The 27,406-nt window shown below is 35.3% G+C and overlaps 1 protein-coding gene across 2 annotated transcripts; it reads right to left on the reverse strand.

The window, feature by feature from the left end:
* Positions 1–185: 185 nt before the first annotated feature.
* Tis11 (Tis11 zinc finger protein) lies at positions 186–27,335 on the reverse strand. 2 transcript variants are annotated; one of them, XM_070288026.1, is made up of 4 exons: positions 27,160–27,335; positions 25,815–26,011; positions 4,576–4,874; positions 186–4,507 (listed from the first exon to the last, which is right to left on the reverse strand). In XM_070288026.1, exons 2-4 carry the CDS (start codon positions 25,890–25,892, stop codon positions 3,619–3,621), a joined length of 1,266 nt encoding a protein of 421 aa, XP_070144127.1. In that variant the 5' UTR covers positions 25,893–26,011; positions 27,160–27,335; the 3' UTR covers positions 186–3,618. The 2 variants fall into 2 exon arrangements, with proteins under 2 accessions (XP_070144127.1, XP_017030802.1); XM_017175313.3 differs by having other exon boundaries at positions 25,815–26,181.
* Positions 27,336–27,406: the final 71 nt, after the last annotated feature.

Here is a 27,406-nt window from a genome sequence, read left to right on the forward strand (position 1 = left end):
ATGCTCATCTAGCTATTTTGCATTATTAGGGGAAAATGGCATCGTAATGCAGCCAGAGATGCTAATTTGCTCTATTGGCTTGCTGTAAAAACTTAAAAATACCCAAATACCTACCCAAAACCACGCGGAAACCCCCGCAAAAGACCTTGCTGCTGAAAAAAGAATAATAATAACAATACGTGGGCTTGTGTTTATTTCTTTCATTTATTTTGTAACGTTTGTTTTGTCTAATTGCTATTTAAACTTAAAATTCGCCATAAACTAAATTGTTTTTCACTTCACGTCTTTAATTAACTATATAAAAATACGCACAATAGTGTTGCAAAATGGAAGCATAAATATATAGGCATGTTTTCAGCATTAACAAAATTCATATACAGTTGTGTTGTTGTGTTCACTTGTTGTCTTTTTCGTTGTTTTGTTTTGTTTTGTTGGGGAAATCTATGAAAATTATGGTGTATATGGTTATATAAATAACGAACAAAGTATTATTATTATTATATAAATATATATATATATGTATATATGTATAAATAGTGTATAATTCAACTGGCAATTGCAATTCTTGTTCTTTCTTATTTCGTTTTAATTATCGATCGATCAATCATATCGGTTCACATTTAGTTTCATTGCATTTTGTGCATTTTTAGGAGGAAGACGACTTGACTTTTGGTTACAAGTTTTAGCTTTAGTTGTAGTTTTTGCTTTTGCGTTTCTTTTTGTTGTACAAAGGGGGAAGAACATGTTTACACACAAAAAAATATATATATATTAATCATTTTGATGATAACCAAAAGCTAGCGATTTAAGTTCAAGTTTGGGGAAAAAAAAACAGTAAAATATATATAAAGTATGCATAAAAAGTATGTTTAAATATATATATAGTAAGCATTAAATAGTGTAATTAATCCTTTGCACGCTGCCGTAACACTCTGCATCAATTGTTGTGATTCGTACGAGAAAAAAAAAACAAGTGAGGGTAGGACGAGGCGAGTGTAGAATCGAATCGAAAATTGAAGGTAAAATATGTATATCATATATATAAAAATAGATTGTTCAATTACAAATAATAATAAATTAATGAATATGCATCTCTTTCTACGCTTTCTTCCATTTTCCTCTTTTGTTTTCGTTTCGTTTTCCTTTTTCCATTGATTTGCACAAGACTCTAAAACATAATTTGTGTGTAATATAGTGTATAATTTATATAAAATATATATATATATTAATGATAAGGCACTTTGAGAATTATTGAACCTCCTCCTCAGTTTCAGTTTTCCTTTTCTTTTTTTTTCGTATTTTTCTTTTTGTTTTGTTTGAACAAGAGTCATGATGCATCATAGATCATAAATATGTGAAACGTAATAAATAGCAGTAGTTAAATATTTGATTTAGTCGGATTTGATTTGATTTGTTTTTGTTTTTTTAGCAACCTTTATAAATTATTTGAACAAGCAAAGGTCTCAATTTTTATGGGAAAGATACAAACATAATTTAAACAATTTCCCTTAAGTGGTTGGCGCGCATTTACATTTGCATTTGCACTTTGCATTTAACATGTATATATATATAGTTTATAGTGTGTGTGTATATTTTCAAATTAATTCTACAATTGTAAGACTACATTTTCTTGGGCTTTTTCCCCGCACAAAAAAAGTAAACAAAGATTGACAATCGTTGCGCTTTTCCCTATGTAAATAATAATTTAAATAGGTTTACATCATTTTTTTTTTGTTTTCCTTTTGCTTTGTTTTTGTTTCTCGTTTTTTACTTAGTTTTTACACTTCAATAATTAATTAATTATATATATTTAAATATATATAAATTAAGGGCTTCCTCTTTCTCAAAATAACACTAAAAATTATATAACTGCGCACCCAATATAAAAAAAGTAAGAAGAAATCAAAAAGAGGTTTTGTGTAAAATAAATTAAATAAAAATACAAAATAATAATAATAATAATTATAATATATATATATAGAAATATATATATATATTATTTATAATGCATATATAAAATAAACAAAATGAATTTCTGTGTGTGTGTGTGTATGTGTGTCGCGTTATACCAATATTTGTATATATATATAAAAAACATAAAATTATCAATGGTCAAAATATGTGTGGGTGTGTGTCTGAGTTCGTTGTGTGTGTGTTTTTTTTTTTTTCATAAATTATTAACATTAATTGGCATATATAAAGTATTATATAGAATAGATATGGGGGGAAAAATAAATTATGTTGAGTCGAATCGGCGTTTCTTGATTCGATTTTCTTCTTGAAATGCAAACAAAAATTATAATTCATCAAATTCAATTAACCTTCTCTTCGTTTACTCCTTTGCTTTTGTCTTGTTTAGTTATTTTGTCTCCTTTTTTTTCGTCGTTTCGTTTAGTTATTGTTGTTGTGATTTGTGGCTGAGGTATATCATCAATAATCATATAATATTCATCCAAGATCATTGCAATTGTAATTGGTAAATGGTTTAAATATATATATATATAATTTATACAAGAATATATGTACAGCAACTCTCTCTCTCTCTCTCTCTCTCTATTACATAAAATTTAGCGCAAAAAAAAAATGTAAATAAATTAAAAGGATTTTCCTTGGTCTCTGCCCGTCCAAATGAATTGATTTAAAACTTTGACTTGGAAGACACATTCTCTCTAATCTCTAATCCAAAATCACATATATATATATCTTTATAAATATATATGTGTATATATCGTTAAAAATTGAACAAGGGCTTCTCTGATACCTTTATAAATGCAGGAACGATTGAGTGTTTTTTTTTTCAAGTTTTTATAAATTTTTGAGCAAAACGTTATTATATCATTGCTTTAAAATCATTTTCTCTAAGGATTTCCAACTAGTTTTTGTCTTCGTTCCGTTTTAGAATGCTACGTTTATCGCTTAAGGGTTTGTTGTTGTTGTTTTTTTGTTTGTTTTTTAACATATATAGTTTAAGATCATCGTTTGCATATGGATTGTTTTTGTTTTGTTTTGTTTTTGTCATTTACGTATCTAACATCTATCTAATCTCCGTTCGTCCTTTTGTTGCGTCTATTTATGTGTCTGTTTCCGTTTCTGTTTTAGATCAGTTTCTGTTTCCGTTTCAGTTACTGTTTGTTTCAGTTCTGTTTCCGTTTCAGTTTCTGTTTGTTTCAGTTCTGTTTCCGTTTCAGTTTCTGTAATAGTTCTGTTTCAGTTTCTGTTTCCGTTTCAGTTCCGTTTCCGTTCGTTTCTCGTCTTGTTTTCCGTCCCAGTTGTTGTCCTTTCATTTAAATAAATAACGATAGACGGCTATAAACTGTCACAGCTTGAGAAAAATCGGCTTAAAAACACTTATATGGAGTTACCAGCTTCCGTTGGATGAATTTACATAAAAGCCAAGAGTTCCAGCCTTCCAGGGTTCCAGTTTTGGGGTTTTTGCTTACATTTCCCATCAGTTGTTGTTGTTGTTGTCCATTGTCGTTGTTGTCGTTCTTGCTGAGATTTTGTTGTTGTCAAAGGATGCTGCTAACTTTGTGGGTTTGCTTTTCTTTTCTTTTCTCAATGGAGGGATGCGGGTTTTTGTGGAAGGAAAAGGATGTTTGAGTTCTTCTCGTTGCTCCTTTAAAGCCCCAAATTGGACTGATGCTGGAATACCTCCACCGCCGAGCTCAATCGATTAAAGACCGGCAGCCTGGGCTGCGTCTGTGACTCCTCCTGCTGCATCGGTGTGCTGACGCTCTTCTGGAGCAACTGCTTGCCGTTGTTGGTGGCCTCCACATCGTATGGCGGCGGTGTATGCACTGGCGAAATGGGCACATTAGGTGACTCTGGGGGCGTGGCTTGTCCCAAGCTTTGTCCCAGACCCATGACCATGCCCAGACCCAGACCCGAGGCCGAGGATGTGGATGAGGCGGAACTATTGCTAGCCCCACCACCATTGCCGTGGGCCAGAGCCATGCGATGATGCTGCAGCGACATGGCCTCGTGGAAGGGGAAGCTGGTCAGCGAATTGGCGGGGCTCATCGACAGAGATCCAGTGGGTGATTCCCTATCAGAGCCGGTGCTCATGCTTAGCGGTGGGCTTAGCGGCAGGAAGAACTGACTGCTGCTGCTGTTGTTGCTGCTGCTGCTGTTGCTACTGATGTTGCTGTTACCTTGGCTCTGACTGTTCTTTGAGGAGAAAATCTGCGACTGCGACTGTGACTGTGACTGTTGCTGCTGCTGCGACTGGGACGAGGACGAGGACGACGACGATGACGACGACGACGACGACGACTTGGCTGCCTGGGCTGCCTGCTGGGCCCTTGCCTCGTCCGCATTGTGAACAAAATGGCAACGTGGCCCATAGGGGCAGAAGCCCACACTGTGAAAGGTGCGACAGTACTCGGTCTTGTACTTGGGATGACGCTGCAGATTGCGCAGCTCATGGTAGCCATGAGCAAACTGGCACTTCTCCCCGTACTTGCACTCGCCGGCCTCCTCAAAGGGGCGGCATAGCTCCGTCTTGTATCTGTCAGGAATAATGGATATTTAAGTCAAGTTTTTTTTCAATAAAAAGAGTATAAAGAGCTGCCTTACCTGGATGTATTCATGGGCTGCTGCGGCAGTGGCTCCGACTGTGTGCGCTCTAGCTTGCGGTGCAGGTTCATGTTGCCCAGATTCTCGATGATGGTCACCAGATTGGACACTGGCTGTTGCTGCTGCATCAGCTGCTGCTGTTGCTGGCGCTGGGCCGGCTGTGAAATGGTGCGTGTGAGGGCGCCATGCAGGCGATGCTGCTGCTGGTGCTGCTGCTCCATGTTGCTCCTGTCCAGGACAAGCTCCACTTGCTGCTGCTGTTGCTGCTGGAGATGTTCGCGATCACGATCGCTGGCCACCTGTGAATGCAAAGAAAGACGGAAAAAATGCAAAAATCAATTTTTTGGTCGCTCGGGCGTATACGTAACGTGGCGAATATATATTTCGCAAAAATTCAAAACCATAAAAAAAAAGACAACAAAACAAAGCCAAAAACGGAGGGAATAAGTGAAGGAGGGGGGGAAAAGCATAAAACACAAAGGCAAAGGCAAAAGGCAAAGTATAAGCAAAAGGCAAAGCCAAGCCGAGCGTACTTTTACTTTTAACTTGACCTATAAGTGGAAAACAAAAAGAAATACAGAAAAACCCAACGCAGAGAGGGAGAGAGAGAGAAGATACCGAGTTGGGTTTATTGCAAAATGATTTTTTTTGTTATTATTATTATGATTATTTAAATGTTATTATTTCTCAGACTAACAAAGAAAGGAATAGGACAAGAGGCTCTGGAAGAAACCACATTTGTTTTCATTAAAGGTTTTTGGAGAGATTCTGTGGAGACATAACCTGGACCTAAACCTTATCAGGCGAATCGATTTAGCCAGTTCTGGTTTATTTTGCTTTATTTTTATTTTATTTGTTATTTATTTTATTTACTATTTATTTAATTTATTATTTATTTTATTTACTATTTATTTTATTTATTATTTATTTTATTTATTATTTATTTTATTTATTATTTATTTTATTTATTTTAATTATATATTTATATATTATTTTATTAATAAATATATATTATATATTTATATATATTTTATTATTATTTATATAAATATATTTTATATATATTTTGGGCTATTTAAGAATATGGAAAGTCTACTATTTTCTTTATCTTTTAGTGTTGATTATCGCTTTTTTTTAACAAAATCCTAGTTTCTGCTGAAGATTTTTTCAAACAAAAACAATCTAGGTTAAAATTCTAAAAGGTTAAAAAATTTTTATTTCTGGTATTTACGTATTATTTTTGACATATTTTCATTGTGACTTGGCCCCCTTTGACCTATAAAGCCCCCAAATAAACTCTATTCTTAGCTCTATTTAGGCTATAATTTAAACCCTATTCCTAGCTCTATTTAAGCTACAATTTAAGCCCAATTTTAAGTTCAAAGTAATACCTATTTTAGCCTCAATTTAGGCTAAATCTTGGGTATATATTTAAGCGACAAATTAAGACCAATTTTATGAGCTAAGTAAGCCATATTAAAACACTATTTAAGCTCTAAGTTCTCTTAACTTAGTCTAGCCCCAATTTAGGCCAGATCTGGGGTATATTTTAGCCCCAATTTAGGCCAAATCTTGGGTATATCTTAGCCCCAATTTAGGCCAGATCTTGGGTATATTTTATCCCCAATTTAGGCCAGATCTTGGTTATATTTAAACTACAAATTAAGCTCTAATATTAGCTTCAAATTAGCCCTATTTAAGCTCTAAGCCAGAGCCTTTTCAACCCCATTTTAGACCCTATTCAAGTCTTATTCTTGGATCTATTTAAGCCTCATTTAAGATCCAAGTAAACCCTATTTTAGCCCTATTTAAAGCTCTTAGCCAGTCCCCCGCCCTTCATTCCCATTTTAACCTTAATTTAGGCCCAATCTTGGCCCTATTTAAGCAATAATTTAATCCCGCTTGGCTGCAAGCCCCCCTTTTATTTTCCATGTCGTCATCGCTGGGTTCGGTTTTGTTTCTTTTCCGATTTTTTTAACCTTTTTTCTTTCTTTTCTTTTTTTTTTTGGGAACGCAACGTCCGACTTACATACTTGGCTTGTTCACTTTTTTTTTTTTGTTCGTGCGATGCTGTAACATGTTATGCAACCAGTTAACACAAACACAGACGCAGACGCAGACACTCTCTTAACTCACTCCATCGAGCGTGGCCAAAAACTAACAACAACAATAACAATAACAACAACAATATACCAATTACATATGTATAGAGCTCAAGTTCAAGCCAACAACAACACACAAAAAGCCGGAGCTGCTCGTTGGGAAAATAAAAAAAAAAAAAAAACAACCAACAAAAATCTGAAAAAGACTTCGGGGGGAACAGACACTCACACACACACACACGCACACCAAGTAATCAACCACTTCACCAGCCTCCCCCCGCGTAATGCCCACTCCCCAAAACCACGCAAAACCGCAGACAACAAAAACAAAACCAGTTGGCGGCTTGCTCAACACGCGAGTGGGAAAGAAAAAGGAAAAAAAAAATAAAGAAACAGAGGCAGAGCAGCGACGAGGGTGCGAGCGAGATGGCCAGAGAAGGTGGCGCATGCGCAAAGGCAAGGGGAAAAAACAAGAAGGAAGCAGGGTTGCCAAGCCATTTGAAATTAAACAATCAATTTAAACAGGTAAATAATAAAAAAAATATATAAATAAATGAATTTATAAAATAAAAAAAAAAAATAAAAAAAAAAATAAAAAAACATTAATGAAATAAATAAATAAATAAGACACTATAAAATAAATAAATAAGACAATAAAATAAATAAAAAAGTAAATAAAATTATAATAAAATGAACAACTAAAATAATAATAATTATTTTAAAAAACAAAACAAATAAAAATAATAATTACAATTTAAAAAAAAAAAAACAAATAAAATAAGAAACACATAAAATATAAAAAAATAACAAAATAAAAAAATTATAATTAAATTAAAAAATATTTAATAAAATAGAAATAAAAAAATATTAAATAAAGAGGAAATAAAAAATAAAGTAAAAATAAATAAATTAAATAAATAAATAAATTACAAAATAAATAAATCTTAAAACTAATATAAAATGTGTTTTTTTTTATCCTGTGAGGGTATTATAATTTCAGAAAAAGGCTTGAAACTTTATGAAGGAATTATTTCCGACCCCATAAACCATATATATTCTTGATCAGCATAACCAGAAGAATTTTTCCAGACAAGTCCGGAGAAAACAAAAAATTTTCAATTTTTCTCAAAAATTGATAAGGGGTTACATCATTAAAATTGTCTAAAATCGGCTAAAAAATGAAATTCAAAAAATTTTAAACTAAGTATACCGATTTGTAAAACGTATAAAAACAAACACAAATCCGCTTTCCGAATTGAATTTAATGTATTTTTTGCTTAGTTATGGAATTTTTAAGTTTTATTTATTTATTTTTTTAATACTATAAAATTCTAGCTAAATAATTAAATTAAATTTAGTAAGCAGATTTGTTATTCTTATAAAAACTAATTCAAAGCTGCTTTTCGAAATAAAATTAATGCATTTTTTGCTTAATTATGGAATTTTTAAAATACGATTTTTTGCCAAAATTTATTAAAAACAATAACCAAGTTTTAAAAAAAATTATAAGGGGCGATTTTTGGCTTATCTTTAATTTTTTAAATATTTAAATTTCAATACCACTTTTGAGTGTATTATTAGTACTTCAATAAAGCAGCTAGAATCAATTCCGAAGCAATAATTTCTATAATTTTAGTATTCAGAGACTGTGTTTTATAAGGTTTCAAAAGTTCAACTTTCGGAAGTAGCACCGTTGTATAAGTAAGATTACACTCGGTGCTCTGTATACAGGCCACTTAGAGAGCTCGTTATCTCTAGGGAGGGGTATATGTATATGGGAGATGAGATGTCGGTCGTGGTGGGGAGGGGAGGGGAGGGTCAAATAAAAAATAAAGCCAGACAGATGAGGCACATAACAAATAAATATTTATATACTCGACACAGATGTATGTGCATACTATATGTGCACTTCATTTGGGTTATCTTCGCCCCGATTTCAACAACAAACAAACAAACACACACACACAGAGAGACTATTCCTTGAAAAAATATTCATGAGAATGAAACGAAACAAAACAATTTAAATGTTCAATTAATTAATTTGCCTGCCCAATCAGTTTAGAAGCCACATTCCCATTCCCATTCCCATTGCCGCAGTTTGTTGCTGCTGCTGTGTGGATCGCTGTCTTATCTTATCAGTCGACACTTTTGGCATCGTTGGGTCTTGATTTTTTTTTTGTCACATCTCCCATAATGAGTTGGTCTATTAAATTATGGCATATTTGCGTTTAAAATGAATTAAATAATGTTTAGACGATTGCCGAAAGCAATTAGTGAAATATAAAGTCCATTGTTCAATGGCAAAATCATGTTTTACAAAGGTAAAAGCCCTGAAAGTTCACTTGGAGTGAATATAAAGATAACGTTGAAATATATACAAGTTTGGAATTTTAGTTGAATCAACAAAACGTAATTAAATATAGTAAAATTAAGCAAATCAACTACTATGAATAAAATTAACTGAAGTAAATAATAAGAGTTAACTTTGAGACCCGAAATAAACTAAATAAACGGCAGTGAACAGAATGAACTCAAAGGAATATATGTACGAACCTAACTGAAGAAAGTAAACAAACTTTAGTGAAATGAAAAAAAGTTCACATAAAATAAAAATTTATTACAATTAAAATAAACACAAATAAAAATAGAAAGCCAACTTCGGGCAGCCAAATTTATATTTATAGTCCATCATAAATATTAAATTAAAATATTGTTTAGATATTTATCCATATTTTTATTTAATAATTTTTTTTGTACAAATCAAGATTAAAAAATATCATAACTAAGCAAAAAATGCATCAAATTCAATTCGGAAAGCTTTTCTATGTTAGTTTTTAATAGGCTAAAAATTTTGCATACTTAATTTAAAATTTCAAGAAATCAAAAAAATGTTCAACATTTTTTTCATCCCAAACATGGCTAGATCGAAGCGGCTTTTGATGCTGATCAAGAATATATATGGTTTATAGGGTCGGAAATGAATTCTTCACTGCTTTACAAGTTTCTGACTAAAAATAAAATACCCTACAACTAGTTTTGCTCTCAATAAAAACCAAAATCTATGGACTTTGCTACTTCCTGAATGGCATTATTTATTAATTGGTCAGCTGACATTGACGGGCCCACCTGGCAACCCTGTTTTCTTGGTCTTTTCGGTTTCCCAGTTTCAGTTTCAATTTCAGTCTGTAACTCTGCGCAGACAGCTGCCGAGAAAATACAGAAAAAAAAAAGGAGATAAAAATAAAAACATTAACGACCGAGCAGGCGCAACAAGTTTAGCAAACCTTTGGCGCTGCGCTGCTTTTTTCCTTTTTTTTCGCTTTTGACCAACTTCAACGCTTACGGCATCGGCATCTGATGATATGGTTGCTGCTGCTTAAGCTTTTGCTTTTGCTTTTCGCCTCTGGGTTGCACCAACCAAGTACCATAAAAAAAAAAATACAACAACAACAAAAAATCCCAAGTTTATGCCTCCTGGTAATTTACGATTTCAACATTGAGCCAAGAAATAAAATCATTTCATGAATAGGCAACAGAGACCATACAAAGACCACCCTTGAACATGAATGAGGGTATTCTTAAGTTTTTTAGCCAAGGAATAAACAAAAATAGCTTAAATTAAGTAATTTGAAATACAAAAATGTCTAAATTGGTAGCAAAAATCTGAGAAATTCTTAATGAATCGTGAAAAATAGTACAAGTTATAAAAAAATAAAATAAAATATATATCCAGAGAAAAAAAATATATTAAAAAGGGTTTGCGAAAGTGAAAATGGAAGGCCATAGAGTTGAGGTGAAGAAATTCCACTTCCGCAACAGATAAAGTTAACCTTCACTTCACTTTTTTTTTCTTTACTTTTTTGCTTTTTTTGTTGTTGTTGCCTTTTCTACTTGTATGACTATTTGTTTGTCAATTAGTTGGGTATTTGATTTTACACAGCTGTTTTTTGGGGACGACAACGGTGAGTGAGTGAATTCATGGTCACCTTTTTTTCGTGAATTGATTTCGCAAATTGGAGTTCGCATGAACGCCCCATGGATTGCATGTGGGGTGGAGGAGAGTAGCGACTGTTAAAGAGGCGGACAACACGGGGCAAGCAGGACCAGGGAAGGGGCCAATGCAAGAGTAGGAAGAGAGTCGGAGGAAGAGAGAAGAAGAAATGGAAAGGAGGGAGGAAGGACGAGGGGTCCAGTGTTTTTTAAACTTGAAGACTTTTCTCTCCTCTCTCTCTCTCTCTCTCTTTGTGTATAAAAACAAGACTAAGGCCCATTTTAGGAGAAGAAGAAGGAATAAGAAGAAGAACAAGCAGTAAAGGAGAAGGAGAGGGGGGGGTGGCAAAAGCATGAAGCTAGATCTGAGCTTGTTTTTGCTATTTGCTTTTTTTTTTTGCTGTTTTTCCCGTTTATCATTGTTTGTGTGTTGGTGTGTGTGTGTTATGTATTAAGCTCTTTCCATCGCTCTTCGTCGACCATCTCTTTCCATCGCGATCATCTATTACCTTCACTCTCTTTCATCTAGGTGAGAATTTCCCTTTCATTTGAAAATGAAAATAAGTTTACTTTTCCTTCAGTCATGCTTCGTGTGCTTCGTCTTCTATGTCTATGTCTTCTACTACTCTAGCCTCTCGCCTCCCTCCTCTTCACATCGTTTATTTCCACATGTGTTTTGGTCTCTTTGTTTCTTCGGTTGTTTCATTGTTGCGGTGGGTTAAGACAACAGACAGACAGAGCGAGAGAGAGAGAAGGAGATAGTGCGGGGGAGGCAGAGCGTAGAAAGAGAGTGGTGGAGTAAGCGATGGAGATGATGATGAGGAGGAAAGAGAAGGGCCTACCGAAGAAATGAGAGTTACGACGGACCTTGAGGCAAGACTTTTGCCAAACTTTTCAATTTTCGAATCACACCAGTTCCACAGTAGTTCCGGTTCAAAGACAATAAAAATAAAATAAAATAAGCATGTAAAAATAAATCTGTTTAAATTAATCAATATTCAACTCGAGGGTTTTGTGTTTTTATAACTTATTAAAAGTTCCCTAGCAAATAATTTAAGATTTTTTAGTAAATATATAATAAAATATATATAATAGATTATAGTTTTATTTATTTATAACAAAAAAATATATAATTTTAATTTGATTGTTATTAAATTCAAGTTGTGGGTTTTATCTTTTTAATATTTTCTATACTAATTCTCTAATAAGTTTTAACTTATATCTTCGAAATCTAAAATAACAATATGAAAAGTAGATATGACTCATTCTAAATAGCTTTTCTAGACTCTAAAGTTTGTAGAGCATACTTTTTGTATTAAAATTAGTCTATTGATATAACAGTTTTGAGATATATAACAGGTATGAGAGTTTCTTAAATACATATATATATCCCTCCAGGTTTGTTTATATATTACAAGTATATTTTGCAGATATATGATACTATATAATCATGCATACTTTTCGTATGACAGTCAGTTATCCTATTGATATAACAGTTTTGTGATATTGAAGTTCTTTAAAGGTTGCTTATGTCTCACCAGGTTTGTTTATACATAACAAGTTATACATATGTAAGTATTATGCAGACTTGATGTACATATATAAGATATATATATATCTTTGTCGAGATGTGTGTGAGTTTCAGGTCTTGGCTCACACCGACTGTTAGTTAGGTAAGATCGCTGGTGGTTGTTGTTGCTGCTGTTACTTGTTTGTGTCTCATAAACACGTTCACACAGATACACCTTGCCGTCTGCATCGGTGTGTGTGTGAGATGCTGAAGACCTGCTGTTGTTGGTTGGTTTTTTTTTTTTTCTTTTTCATATTATTTATTTGTATTTTTTTCGGTTGGACTAACTGGTTTTATAAAGCCAGCAAAAACCAAAAAACCAAAATAAAAGCAACAACAGCGCGATGACGACGTCGACGACGACGCAATATCCATAACCTCGATGAGCTAACACCAATACAATCAGCTGGATATGCGAATTGAAAACGAATACAAAGTTATTATTGAGTGTTATTTATAATACTCGAAACCTGCACGATCGGCCATTGAAGGAGGCGGCAAAGGGGGCGTGACTCTGAATATGTAGATATATCTGGATGTATCTCCCCACAGCGAAGGTCACAATAATAGTAGACTAGGGTAATTTACCCAATTATTTAATTACTTCCTTACTAAAAAATACACTTGGATTGGTCTGAAACTTTCGGTTTATTTGTATTTTGGGTCTTTGTTTTTGAACCAATCATTAATAATGTCATTTTGCATTGATTTTGTGTATCTTTTGACATTTTATTCAAGATATTAGGAGGTTTAAAGATCACTTTTAATGATCTTGTAAATTTGAGGTTTATATATATTGTAAGTTTCTGTGAAATTGCTTCATATTTTAATCATTATAATCTTTAAAAAATTTTATTTTTGCTTCCACTGCTAGCTTAATGACCGCTATTGTACATTTATATTCGCATCTATTAATCGCCCCGGGGGAATAGCATTAGCAATTAAAGCCAGGTATTTATATTTAGTTAGGGATGAGATGATCATCGATCGATACCCAATGATCGATGGAATCGCCGAGATAAAAATCAAAAAATAAGCATCTGATTTCCATATTTACACACGAATCTTTTTTTTTTTTTTTCTTTTTTGGTTCAATTAAAAGTTCAAGGTAAAGCCTGAAATTTTCTATGCAAAGTGCGAGATCGAGATATATTTATATTTTGATCTGTTGAAATTTGATTAGCAAGCCAAAGGCGCAGATCAAATTAAATGGAATCAAAAACGTACCTCTGTGTCTCACCTTTAAAAAAGGGAAAATTAAAAGAAATGTAAAAGAAAAAGGCAAAAAGAGAACAAGGAGATGTGGGTATGGGGGAGGGAGGGCTCAGGCATAAAACAAAGTCTCGCATCGATTTTAATTGTTGACAAATTTGAATTGGTAATTAACACATGCGGCGCTGTCATGCGAGTTTTTCATTGCATTTCGTTTCCATCTCCATTTCCATAGCATTTTGCATTGCATTGCGTTTCTGTTCTCCTTTTTTTTGTTATTTTCTTCTCTTTTTTTTTATTGCTGACCACTTTTGATCGATTGATGGGGCAGGGAATATACACAACAAAACAATCTAGAACAGACACTGCTGCTCTGTCGCCCCCCAACACGATCTACAGATCCCGATAAAGCATACAAAGCAACGTGCTAGGCTGCACACTTGACGAAAAAGGAGTGCAGTTTTGCATAAAAGGGTATTTTTATATTTTTACAGGGTATTATAATATCAGAAAAAAGCTTGAAACTTAATCAAGGAATCATTTCCCACCCTATAAACCATATATATTATTGTTCAGCATCAACGGGCGAATCTTTCTAGACATCTTTGGGAGAAAACAAAAATTTTCAATTTTCTACAAAAATTTTCAATTTTCTACAAAAATTTATGAGGGGTTACATCATTAAAATTGACTAAAAATTAAATTTAAAAAAAATCTTTAGCTTAGTATGAAGATTTATAAACCGTATTGAAACTAACACAAATCCGCTTTCCGAATTGAATATAAAGCATTTTTGGCTGTTATGGATATTTTAAGGCAGTAATTGACAAAAATCCATATTAATTAAAAATAATAATAATTAAATAAATAAGGAAATCCAAAAAATTCCTATAAATACATTGTTTATATTTTCTTAAAAGTTCAAGATTAATAAATTTAATAATTAAATCAAATTAAGTATTAAATTCGTGTCTAAATCAAGGAAACATGTGGACCCAACATTAACCATCTTAAACTTTACATAATACCTAAAGTTTTGGTGAGAAAATCAAAAAAAATATAAGTAATATCCGAGGTTTGTAATTAAGGAACACCTTATAAAACAATATACCAAAAACTAAACCATATATACCTATGGTTACCTGTCGGTATTAAATTATTATTAACCATTAACCACGCGTTAAAATTTACATAATATCCCAAAAGTTTTTGGCTTGAAATGCGTCCATGTGTGTGTGTGTGTGTGTGTGTGTGTGTTGTTAGCTCATAGCATTGGTTTTTTTTTTTTTGGGTCGTGAGTTTTGGGCCATCCCATAAGGTTCCCCCTGCCGATCCGAGCAACCCAAACGATCCATCGATTGAGGTCTAGGTCGAACCGTCGCGTCGTCGTCGTCGTCGAATGGGCCAGCATTTCACATTTTCGCGGCGTCCGCATTGTCCATCCGTTCGTCGGCTGTTAACAGTATTTGGTAAACGAACGCCGTGCGCACAAAGCGTAGATAGCGAGAGTGTTTAAGGGGGGCAGCAGCAGCAGCATGGCGAAGGAGGCGGTGTAAAGGGCAGGAGGAGGAGGAAGCAAAGTGGAGCCAAAGAGCGAAAGAGAAGACACTACGCATGCGCAACTGGCGTGCCAGTTTCGTTTCGTTTCGTTTCATTGCCAAGCGTCCGCGTCCGTCGTTTGTCTCGTTTGTTTCTTCCTCTTTCATTTTGTATTTCTTGTTTCTTCGTTTCGTTTCATAATTTGTTGTAGTTGTTATTGTTGTTGTTGTTTCTTTCGAACCGGCTCTGCTGGGCGCACTCACATAATAATAATTGGCAACAACGAAAAATCACATAATAAACACACAATAAAAGAAAACTTCACAACTTGGCCTTGCTAAATTCGGAGCACAACAACCATAAAAAAAAGAGAAACAACAAATACAACCAGATACAAAATCCGGCACAGACACAAAGACAAAATTTAAAAAAAAAATAATAATAATATAAAAATTAAAAGAAGAAACAAATTGATTTGTAGCCAAAAAAGGGTTCCGTCTTTAATCGATGTTCATATATTTAAAAAATAAAAACAGTATAAAACGTAATAATCATTTTCTGCTGGTTTTTCTTCCTCTGTTGCAATTTTTTTTTTTTATACATAAAACTGTTGCAATTGCCGTTTTTGTTTTGCTTAAGTAAAACCAGAGTCCAAAAACAAATTGGTGGAAAAATAAAGAAAAGGGAAAGGAAACAAAGAGACTGGAGACGGGATCATGGGGGGACCCTCACGCACACAAGCATAAGACAAGAGAGGCGGCAGTTGGATACATAAAGAGAGAGGGAGCGCGTTATGCAATCGAAATGGAGAGTTTTCGAATGGGAGCAAGACCAAGTGGAAGGGGAGGGAGATGTAGCTAGGAGATGGCAGATGTAAGGCGGAAAGTCCCAATAAAATTACCAGTTGTTTCCAAACTGGGAGAATTCCCATATTTACTACTTAAATAAAAAAAAGTAATAAAAAATAATAACAAATGCAATAAAATAAAAAACATTAGTTAAAAATAAGAAAAGCTTTGAACTCTAAAAAGTGATTTACAGGAAAAGAGAAATGCATTTTCAGCGTTTTCTTTGACGATCAGCAAAACTCTCCAATTACATTTTTGTATTCGATGGATTGGATTACATATGGTGTGTTTTGCATTGTTGTTTTGGTTTAAGATAGGTTTACATGAAGTAAGTCTCTTCTTTTTAAATTTTAAAGTGTAAAATTATTATTTAAAATATTAATCATTTTTAATATTATTTAATAATTGAATTGAATTTAATTTATTTAATTTTTTTTCAATATTAATTATTTTTAATATTATTTAATAATTTAATTTAATTTAATTTAATTTAATAATTTTAAAATATTATTTTTAATATTTCTTAAATTTAAAGAAAAATATGCAGTCATGAAGTTAGCTTCGTTTATTATTTCAAGTTAAGATTTATAAATTAAATAATGTTAAATTCAATAAATTGCAAAAGTTTGAAGGAAGATAGATAAGATAACTTCAATAAAACTTCCTATTTCCCAAAGAGTTCCAGATTTTCCTCGTTTACAAAAAGACAACACAACAAAAAATGAATGACCAATGAAAGATATTTGATTGCATATGAAATTCCCAAGAATTATATATGTACGTATGTATGTATATATATACATATAGTTTTCAGTAGGTAGTCCCCTCTCTATACCCTTTTTGCCCTTGCCGTGACCTCTGTAATCGAGTTGCAGCAACCCTCTTCTGGCTCCCCCGATTTTCCTATTTCCCAGTTCAGTTCACTTTGGTTCGAATTGGATCGGTTGGTTTGGTCTTCTAGCAAGGGCTTATCAAAAACAACAATGACGACGAGACTCCGACGGACGATAGGTTGTCCCAGGCGTCCAACCTTATCGGAGAACACACTTCCCTCCTTCCAAAAAGTTCAGTACCTCCTTTCCCCGCTACCAGGGACTTGGATGTCATAAAAAAGAAAACAAAGAAACTTATGTACATATATAAATCCCCAGAGGGCGACCCGAGAACTCTACTCAAAACTCCACTGGAAACTCGATTAAATCCGATCCAAAACAATGCGATCCGCTCTGATTCGAGGGCCGAGCAGAGACATTTCAAAATTGATTTGTGTCATTTTGTTTACAAGTTTATACGACTGAATTATTGTGAAAAACTATTTCATAAATAATAGGGAAATTAAGAAAGAAAAGCTCTCAAGTTTAAGCAAATGCCATTGGCATTTATTACTAAAATAATAAGCAAGCTGAGTGCAATTTTTTATACAATTTCTGACAACGTTAAATGTTAATTTTAAAAGTAAAAAAGTGAGAGATCAGTAAGTATCGTGAGACAAGTGTGACCCTCAGTCGCTCAAGTGTGACTGTGCTTTGACTTTCATGGTTTTAAATAGGAAATTTTATGAATATCATCATCATCATCTTCATCATCATCATCATCATCAGCCTGATAAACATAAGCCTAGTAATTTCTATAAGCAGTTGCTGTGTGCCGTGTGTTCTCCCCCGTTCTCTCTCTCTCTCTCTTTATCAGTCGGAGAAAAGTTCTTGGGGGCTCTTATCACCGCCGCCCCGGCAAATGTGTTCACTTAGTGTTTGTGTGAGCACATGGCAGTGGCAGTGACCCGCACCAACCCCTCCATGCCCATCGCTAACCCAGCTACCCCATTCCCCGTGCAAGTCTCCTATCTCCCCGAATGCACACTTGTATGTGCTCTTCCCTCACTCTCACTCAATTGCAGGCCAAGCACGTAAATCATAAAAATAAAATAAAAACAAGAACAAAAAATAAATAAAAATCAAGAAAAAACGAAGGAAAAACACACATTTTAAGTGTAAAGTGTAGATTGAGAGGAGAAAAAAAGCTATAGAATGGAGGGAAAAGACACAACAGCGCGATGTGTATATGTGCATGTGTGATTTAATGTGATAAGAATACTTATTATTGGGTTAGTTAGTTCATACATATAATAATAATCTTTCGTTCGCCCGCTGCTGTTTTTGTTGCCACTCGAAAGGTGATAAGCGCGAAAAGCACAACTGATATACAAAAGGCAAGAACGCAGAGCTCAAGAAACAAATGCTAAATGAGCAGAAAGCAAAGGGGGGGTGAATCCAACCGAAACAATAAACAACAAACAGAAACTGCACAATAGGCAGAAAATGGAGAGAAAAAAGACCTTTGTATAATTCTAGAGTTCAAATATCAAATAATAATAATAAGAGGATCATCACCGCGAAACAGAAATCAGAGCTTTTGAAATCCACAAGAGCATTCGGAATTTTCCAGAAGTTTACAAAACAAAACTGATTTTGATAAGCCACTGAAATGATACGGTTCTAGTAATCCTCAGTTGGCTTTGGATCATCATGATGATCGCTACAATATGATCTCTACCATTAAAATAATGGATCCAATGATCATAAAATATGACCTCTTATCATCGAAACTCTAAATTTTCCATTCAAAGTCTTAATTAATTTTAAAGGATTTTTTGATGATAAGTAAGGAACCCATTAATAATGAAACAAAGCAAAAGGAATTGATGATAATGAGCTGGAGTGAGAAGATTGTGAAAAGGGAGCATAGTGTGTGTTTCCGAAAAAAAACAAACCGACAAAATCAACCCTGGCTTTATCTTTCCACGCTTTGTACCCTCTCCTCCTTCCCCCCACACTTATTATTATCTTCTCTTTGCTTTGATTCCCCCCCCCCATTCCACAGGTTGTTTTTTGTAAGTATTGATCCCTATATTCCCCTTTACTGGTTTATCCTCTTCTTCTTCTCTCAAGTTATTTTTCCTCCCCGTCCTTCACTTCTTCCCTTCCTGGGCCAATAATTTATCGTCTATTTGATAACCCGCACAAACAAAACAACGAAGAAGAAGAAGCCAAAGAAGAAGGCAATGAAGAGAAGCAAACAATACAAGGGATAAGGCAGAGAGCTGAGAGAGAGAGATCCAGGATAGAGAGCAACATGTTGGAAATGTGTTCAACACGTGGTCTATCTTCCAGTCCCTTCCACTCGTTTACACTCTTCCAATCCGCAGATCAAAACCTATCGAAATCGTGATTAAAATATGTACATAAGTAAGTATGTATATCGCTCTTGCTTGCTTAGAACACAGCAGAGAGAAAAAAAAAACAAACAACTCACATGTGTTAACTGCTCATATGATTGTTGCTGCTGTTATTGCTATTATTGCTTTTGTTGTCCTGTAAAACCAGTTGCAGAGCGCTGCCAGACAGAGATAGCCAGCTAGACGGGGGAGATAGAGATGGAGAGCCCGCTGCCGGGGCAAAACCCGCAAAAGCAAAACCAGCAACAGCAGCAACAGCAACAACAACAACAGGCAGGCAATCAAAAAGCGACAGTGAATGTGAATGGAAATCTACTAAACAAACGGCTCTACGCCGCTCTGCCAGCGTCGACAGCAGCAACCGACGACTGCGACTTCATTATATAATAGATTCGATTGGATTTTTCGGTGGATTTCGTCGTTTTCGGTTTTCAGTTTTGGGATTGGCAATCACACAACAAAATAAAAACATGTTGCAAGTTATTCATTTCGTTTTTTTTTTTATGGAGTGGCCCGCATGAAAAGCCGAGACTGCAAAGAGCAAAACCAGAAAAATAAACGCCAGCATAACAGAAAAATATTAACGAAATTAATGAGCGAAACCGTTTAAGAATTTCGCGGGCGAAGCTCAAGAACACAGCAAAAACAAGGGGAGTTTCAAAAATAAAAAAGAAATATAACATTTTGTTTCGATAAGAAATTGAGTATACAATTTTCCAATACAACTTATCAAGTAAATTTATAATTAAAGGAACCACCAGAATTTTTCAAATTCAAGAAATAAGGGAAATATTCGAGAATTTAACACTTTCTTGGAATTCTTGACATTTTAATAATTGCAATTTTCACAATAATGTGAGTGGTAATATTTATCAGTCACCTTTCTTCTTTACCTAATCAAATTAATGATATACCACCAACATGTGGGATTAAAATGCATTTTTCTGGTGAATTTCTTATTAGATAATAATTTTCCAGTTTCATAGAATCGGGGGAAAAAAATCAAGCAAGAAATCAATTTTAAATGCCGACTTGCAAATTTTATTGCCATCCCTCTTCTCTACCCCACGCTGTCCACCTTTCTCCCCTGCTCACACCGCCTTAAGAATGCAAACAAATAAACACACGGACGAAGGGGAAGGGGGGAGCGGCAGATAGATGTACTTTGGCACTCAATTGAGCGGCCATTAGCAATAATACCAACAACAACGGCGCAGCCGAGACAATTTCAAGATTACAACAACACACAGGCAACAATAATAATAATACAACAGCAACACATCGTCGAGCAATGACAATAGAATTTGAAGTGTCTTCTCCCCTACAATGCTCTCCATCTCCCTCTGCCCCAATGCGCCTGCCTGCCTGGCTCGCTCCCTCTCGTACTCTAGAGCTCTGCCGACTGACTCTGCGGCTCTCCACGATCGGCTTCACCTCTCCTAACCCCCATTACCCTTCTCTCACCAACTCATAACTAGCAGAGCCAGGCCAGAGCGAGAGACCAGAAGATTGGGGAGCCGTCCATACAAAGGCATTGGTGTGGGAGAGATAGCAAAGCGACGACAAAGGCGAGAGAGCGGTAGATTGAGAGAGTGGGTGGGGATGGAGCCCAGAAGGGTGAGAGGGAGATCGCGCGGCGAATGCTCCATGGTACACCAAACAGATACGCTACATGGCATATTTAATTTGTGTGTATGTTTTGTATTTGTACTTTTTACAACTAAACGATAAGAGCAGCAGCAGCAACAATAATAATATGAATAATAATAATAATAGGCAGTCAGTCAGTAGCGCCTGCACGCAAATAAGTTTATTCAACATTTCGATTTCGGAAGGGGAGAAAAAAATAATAATTGAAGAACAATTAAGTACGGGTAATTTACTTAGTAGGAAACGCAACACTTTGGAAATTTCAATGATATAACCACAAAAGCAGCTCGCTCTTGGGTTTCTATTTTTTGTTATAACATATTTGTGGAATACAATTATATTATTACAGAAACAATAATGACAAACAATTGGTAGCTAAAAATAAAATTAAATGCACAAGCCCCTCAATATATGTAGTATTATTTTTTAACATTCTGCAGGGGACTTCTTTTTATATTTCTTTTTATACCATGGAAAATATATTCTTAAAAAGGACCAGAAAAAACAGGTACCTATATATATTATATAAACCACATTTTCATCGACCCTATTCAATAATTCTATTCCTTCAACTTTTTCTTCTTTTTTTTGGATGGAGTAAACTAGTCTGAAAACGTTTCCAGGGGTTGTGATCCCTCGGTTTCAATCGCATAACATCACTAACAACCCCCATCGATCTTTTACTTTTACCACCTCCCCCATCATCTGGTCCTCTCGATCACTCTAAGGGTATCTTAAGGGTCAGCCAGTCAATATGCTGGCAATGTGTGTTGTTCTTGTTGTTGCAATTGCCGTTTTCTTATTGTTGCTTTAACCCATGTCCTCATGCGTGAGTTAAGTGCCTGTGTGCGTCTGTGTGTGTAATGCGAGTTCTATGCGTGAGATTCAGAGATCACCATCTAGCCATTTTCTAGCCAAGTCCTGTGCAGGGTCTAGCAGGTGCATTGTTCTTGTTTGTTACATTTATGAATATATTTTTAAAACATTCTTCCCCTAAGCCTCTATATAATTGATAATAAATAAAAGACATTAAAAAAACAAATAAATTTTAGGGATAAACTAAGGATAACTTTTGTGTTCTATAGTCTTTTTCTCCAAAGCCTTGATCTGGCTAAAATTGAAGTCTTCACAGACTGGTTGCTGCCCCAGTGCGGGTGAAGCAGAGTGAGCGATAAGTGGAGTGAGAGAGGTACTACGCGACTTGAGCCTGCGATTGCGATGGTTTTTTTTATGGGATGGGGCTGCGCATATTAATCGAGTCGAGTCGGATCGAATCGAAATGAAATGACGTTCGGCGAAGTTGAGAGTTAAAGGAAAAGGAGGAGTGTGGATTGAGGATTGAAGACCGAAGAGTTGCCTTTTTTGATTTTATTTCGTTTTTTTTTTTTTTTAGGTAGGTAGCGGTCGCAACACTCGCTCTCCTCCTACTCCTTCTCCTTTCGATCTGCCTCTTCTTCTTGCAGCAATGGCGTCGGGACATGAGCGCACACACATGCACATGCACATGCACGGACTTGGACATGAACAAAACACAGATCAAAATAAAACGACAAACGTTGTTGCTGTTATCGCCTCTTGGCAGGAAATGGAATTATATTCGTAAAAAGTAGTCGCCGTTTGTCGCTTGTAAGTGAGCCCCTGTCTTTCGCTCTCCCGGTCGGTCTCTTGCTCAGCAGGAGAGAAGAAAGGCATGGGGCAAAGGAGAAGGGGCCAGGCCAGTGAAGAGCGAAGAGGAGGAGGTGGAGGTGGATGGAAGGGGAGGGGGGGCCTGAAACGTAACACCGCTGATTACGTACCGAGGATTTCGTTATAACAAACTAAGCACATTTTTTTACACATTTTACTTTTCGGCCTGCAGCAAACACAACTGGAAACAAAAACAAAAACAAAAAAAGTGCAAGCAACCCAAAGAGAAGGCAAAACTGCATACAAAATGCACATGTTTAGCAACAGTTGAGGTCAAATTAACAGTGAAAATCAGCCATAAATTTGAATTGATTAAACATTTACGAAAATTAATTAAAAAATTGTGTATGGGACATAAAAAACATTGAATTAATAATCATTTAATTTCTTCTAATAGCCCCTAATTTTTATTATTTCAGAGAAATTTTTTTTTTGGTAAAATTTCATAATAAAATCCAGAAAAAGAAGCTGAAAATAGAGACAAAATTTATGCGAAAAAGTGAATTTCAGAGTTGCAGCCACTTCTCTTCGCCCCCGTTTATATGTCAACTCTTTACTCTCCGATCTCTGATCTCCACTACCCGGCTTGCCTCTCTGTCCACCCGACTAAAAGTGCAACAAGGTAGTGAAATAGATAAATTAAACAATAAATAAAATTTTATGACGAAAACTAAATCTCTTGCCAACTAATTTCTTCAAAATATGGGGGTTTTAAGAAAATGAAATTGTAAGTTTCCAGAAAGTGAGCTTTCATTGCGACAATTTTGTCGCCTGGACAAAAAAAATTGCTGCATTTGCCGTCGTTTCTATTGTGCATAAGATTTTTGCAAGTGTGTGTTTTTGCGTCTCATCTGTGTACATTTGTGGTTCGCCCTTTCGCTTTCGGCCGTTGCTATTGCAAAGACAAAAAAATAAATAAAAATGCTGTGTAATGACAAAAAACAAAACCAAACCAATGAATTTTCCATGCCAATCGTTGCCGATTATCGATAACACGCGGCTGCTGGCAAAGTTCATTAAAAAAAAAAAGTGGGGAAAAACAACAAAAGTATTTTGCAACTTTATCGGACGTCAACCTGCCTTGGCCCTATTGTTATTATTGTTGTTGTTGCTGTTTGTTTTTCTCCTTTATTTTCACTTTTTTTGTTGCTCTTTTTGGGTTCTACTTGACCCTTTGGCCCTGCATTTTAGTTTACGCAAATTCGCCAACAGGCACGAACAAAAAGACAATCAAAACCAAAAACAAATAAAATAAAAACAGTGAACACGCTTGGATACAGTAAAGAGCAATATAACATGATTTATTTAGTTAGCTTGACTCACCACCACATATTTTTCCTATAATATTACTTGATATTCCAGTTTCAGTTTATTTTTGCAATGTTCACCCTTTTCAGTGTTCATTCTTGGGGGTATTTACTGTAAAAGCAACGGTCATTTGAGCTGGTCCTCCCATACTCCCTCACACCCCCCCTTTCTCTCGCTCTCTCATTCACTCACTCAACCGCATCTCTCGTGTTAATGACGAGGAAAAAAAAAACTGCACGTAACCGCAGCAGCAGCGCGGCGGACAGAGCTCTTAACTTGGCTCATTTAAGAGCAACTTTGAATCCCGGACACAAGAAACAAAAAACAGAAACAAAATATACAGCAGAAATCACTAAAAAAAATATATATATATTAAAAAAAAAAAAAACACAAAAATTCAAACCATACCAAACCCGGAACTGACTTAATCGAATTTGTTGTCGATCAACAGCTGCTGCCGGTGTCGGCGTCGGCGTCGGCGTCAGCGTCGCAGCCACTAACTTTCCGCACGCACACACACACACAAACACACGGAAAATAAATGATCACGAGTGTTGTTGTTGTTGCTGCTGCTGCTGTTGTTTTTAATGATGCTGCTGCGATGACGCCAATTGTTACAAATTATTATGATGGGCAAGGGGAGGGAGGAAGACAGAGGGGCTAAAGCGAAGGGAAGACTAAAAACAATTGCTTAGGTGTAAAATGCAATTTTAATACCCTCATTTTTTACTTTAGAAATCCTAATTTACATTACCTAAAACCGAAAACCTTTGATGTATATATATAAACTGTTATTATATAATTTAATGAATCTATAAGATGATGTTATCAAAAAAACAATAGCCGCTATAATATAGTATCTATCTAATATAATATAATTTAATTTTATAATCACAATTACAGTAAGAGTATTACGTATTGTACTAATAAAAAACAAAATTAAGTGTCCAGAAGACTTGATATGCCCCGCCCACCTCTTTCTCTCTCCTTACCAAGCTTATCATACAAAAACAAAAATCCTTATCAGACAATTATTTAGTCCACTTTACAGTCTGTCGTTATTGTTTTGTGTTTTATTTTTTTTCATTCTGGTTTCGTGAGTTGACAAACCGAAATAATTATGAATCAGCTTTAATAAATATATTGTGAATAACAACAAACAACATCAAGAACTGCTGGCTGCAGTGTGCGAGTGTAACGAAACGGAAATATAACGAAATAAACAACATATCGAAATGAAAAATGGACAACAAAATTTAAAACGGTCGAGTGGAAAACACGTTATTGAGAGAGACTAAAGACTCGAAATACAGCAAACGATGCATAAATACACACCAAATATTGCCTTTAACGACGCAAAAACAAAAACTGCGGAAAATGCAATGCAACTACAGAAAATATGGTGAAAAAAAAAACGCAACTCCCAAAATAAATAACCCAAAAACATGTGGTTTAGGCATGTTTCAACTTATATTTAAATTGTTCACTCAGTTGGAATTCTACTTTGTAACCATAATTAAGAAAAGACTTATTTTTAGGTTGTCGAGTTCTTGAATATTTTCATTTAGTTTTATGTAATCTGTGAATTTTTATGTAAGCTCAAAACTAGAAATCCAATTTATAGAGTAAGGATTTATAAAAATAAAGTGTAGATGTATTCAGAAAATAGAAAGATTTCTGTTATATATAATTTTAAAAACATTTATAACCAAAATATTAAATGGATTAAGTCTTCCAATCCTTCCTGTAATATAATATAAAAACCATATATTGCAAAAAATATCCCCTTAATAAAAATTTCCACAACATGGGGGCAGTTTTTGGGATTTAAAATAACCCTAATTCCCGCAGGACTCATTAAGAAAGCTCCACCGCAGCAACAAAGACCACTCTGAGAGACCCTTAGGAACTTGATCGGGGTAAAATGTGGGTTTTGGGAAATCTCAAATAATGCATACCTATGGGAACTCGGCAACTTAATGGATATTACGATTGCGAACCGCGAGGGAGCAAAAACAAAAACAAGAAAACCCATGGGACATTTCGATCGGAGAATATACATTAAACATAAAAATGATAAAAATGAAACTTTGACTTACCGTTTGGAATATGTCGCCGCACTCGAAATAATGCGAATTTCCAACTGTCGTAGATTTCTGTACTATAGTCGCAGACATTTTAGTAATTTTTCCTACTATTGTTGAATTCAGGATAGATTTTGAACTTGGATTTATTTATCGCTTGCTGCTCTGCTTGATATTGTTGATGCTGCTGCTTGTTGTTTTTGTTGTTTTCACTGGACAAGACAGAAGAAAGATTCTTTATCTTGGTTTGTTGTTTTTTCTTTAGCCTTTTCTATACATTCATTTCTTTGTGTTTTCAAATTAATTTATATTTTGCACTTGAATTGTTGTTTGCTTTGTCGTGTTATTTGTTTCGCGTTAATTGCATTGCAAAAAAAATTAGCTAAAGGAGAGTGAAAAAGAGAACGTGCAATTAGAGGAGAGTGGAAGGGGTAGAGGATAAAACAAAAATTACACGTGCTCGTCGTACGTTCAAGTGTGTGTATGTGTGCGCGCGAGCGGTTTGTCAGCCCGCGAGTGTGTGAGTGCGCGTCAGGATGTTTTTTCACGCACATGCGAAGCTGAGAAAGAAGCAACAAGCGGCAAGACTTTGCTTTGTTCCTTTTCCTCGTGTTTTTTTTAGTTCTTTTCCAAAACAGCAACAGCCGATGTGTGCCTCGAGTGTGTGTGTGCGCGCGATGTTTGCTTTGCTTTTATCGTCTCTACGTTCTCAGAGAGATAAGCTCGCTCTTGTTTTCGTCCCTTTCCACCGATGGGTCGATCCCTCTGGCCGTCCCTCTCGCACCGCCAACAACCCTCGGCCGGGGTTCCGTTTGCTGTGCGCGATTGTGACACTGTATGTGTGTGTGTGCGATCTCTAGTGGTGGTCGTACTCGTATCACACGTCGGTGTGTTTGTAATTTTTATTTTATTACTGCGCAAGCAAAAGGCAAAAACAAAATAAAGCAGAACCAACAACAACAACGCGAGTGGTTGTTTGTTCCGTTCTGCTTCTTATTCTTATTCCTTTTCAGCGTCGGCTTCGGCCTCCGTCTTGCCAGCCTCTTCTCAAAATCGCCGAGTCCTCGACGCCTGCGCGTGTATATGTATGTGCGTGTGTTTGCTTATTTGAACTTGTTGCGTTTCCTTCGAATCCTTATTTTTCGTACACCATTTAAAAAAATTTTAACAAAAACAAAAAATAAATGTTTCACCTAGTTGTGCCCTTCTAACTGTTTCGGTTTCGTTTTCAATTTACTGTTTTTCGCACAGCACAACTTGTAAAAAAAAAAAATCAAAGAACCGCAATTCCGCGCACACACACACAGCACTGATGATTCTTATTTTCTCAATTTTGGTGGCTTTATAAAATTGTAATTACTTTAAATACGGGGGCCCTGAGGTCCTTCGCTCGCAAAAACCGCAACTTCAGCAATAAAACCACGATCGGGTAATCGGAACGACCAACGAAACAGCGCTTGATTTTTCCGCGTTTCCCGTCTACAGTGCTTCGCTGAGTTTGTTTGTTGGGTGGATTTTTTTCGAATGCGCTTTGCACTCGTATTTATCAACGTTCACATGAAAATTTGGCCCTAGAAAATCTCAAAAAGATGAAATTTCTTCCTAAA

This window comes from Drosophila kikkawai, chromosome X, assembly GCF_030179895.1.
Source record: "Drosophila kikkawai strain 14028-0561.14 chromosome X, DkikHiC1v2, whole genome shotgun sequence".
Lineage (NCBI taxonomy): Eukaryota > Metazoa > Arthropoda > Insecta > Diptera > Drosophilidae > Drosophila > Drosophila kikkawai.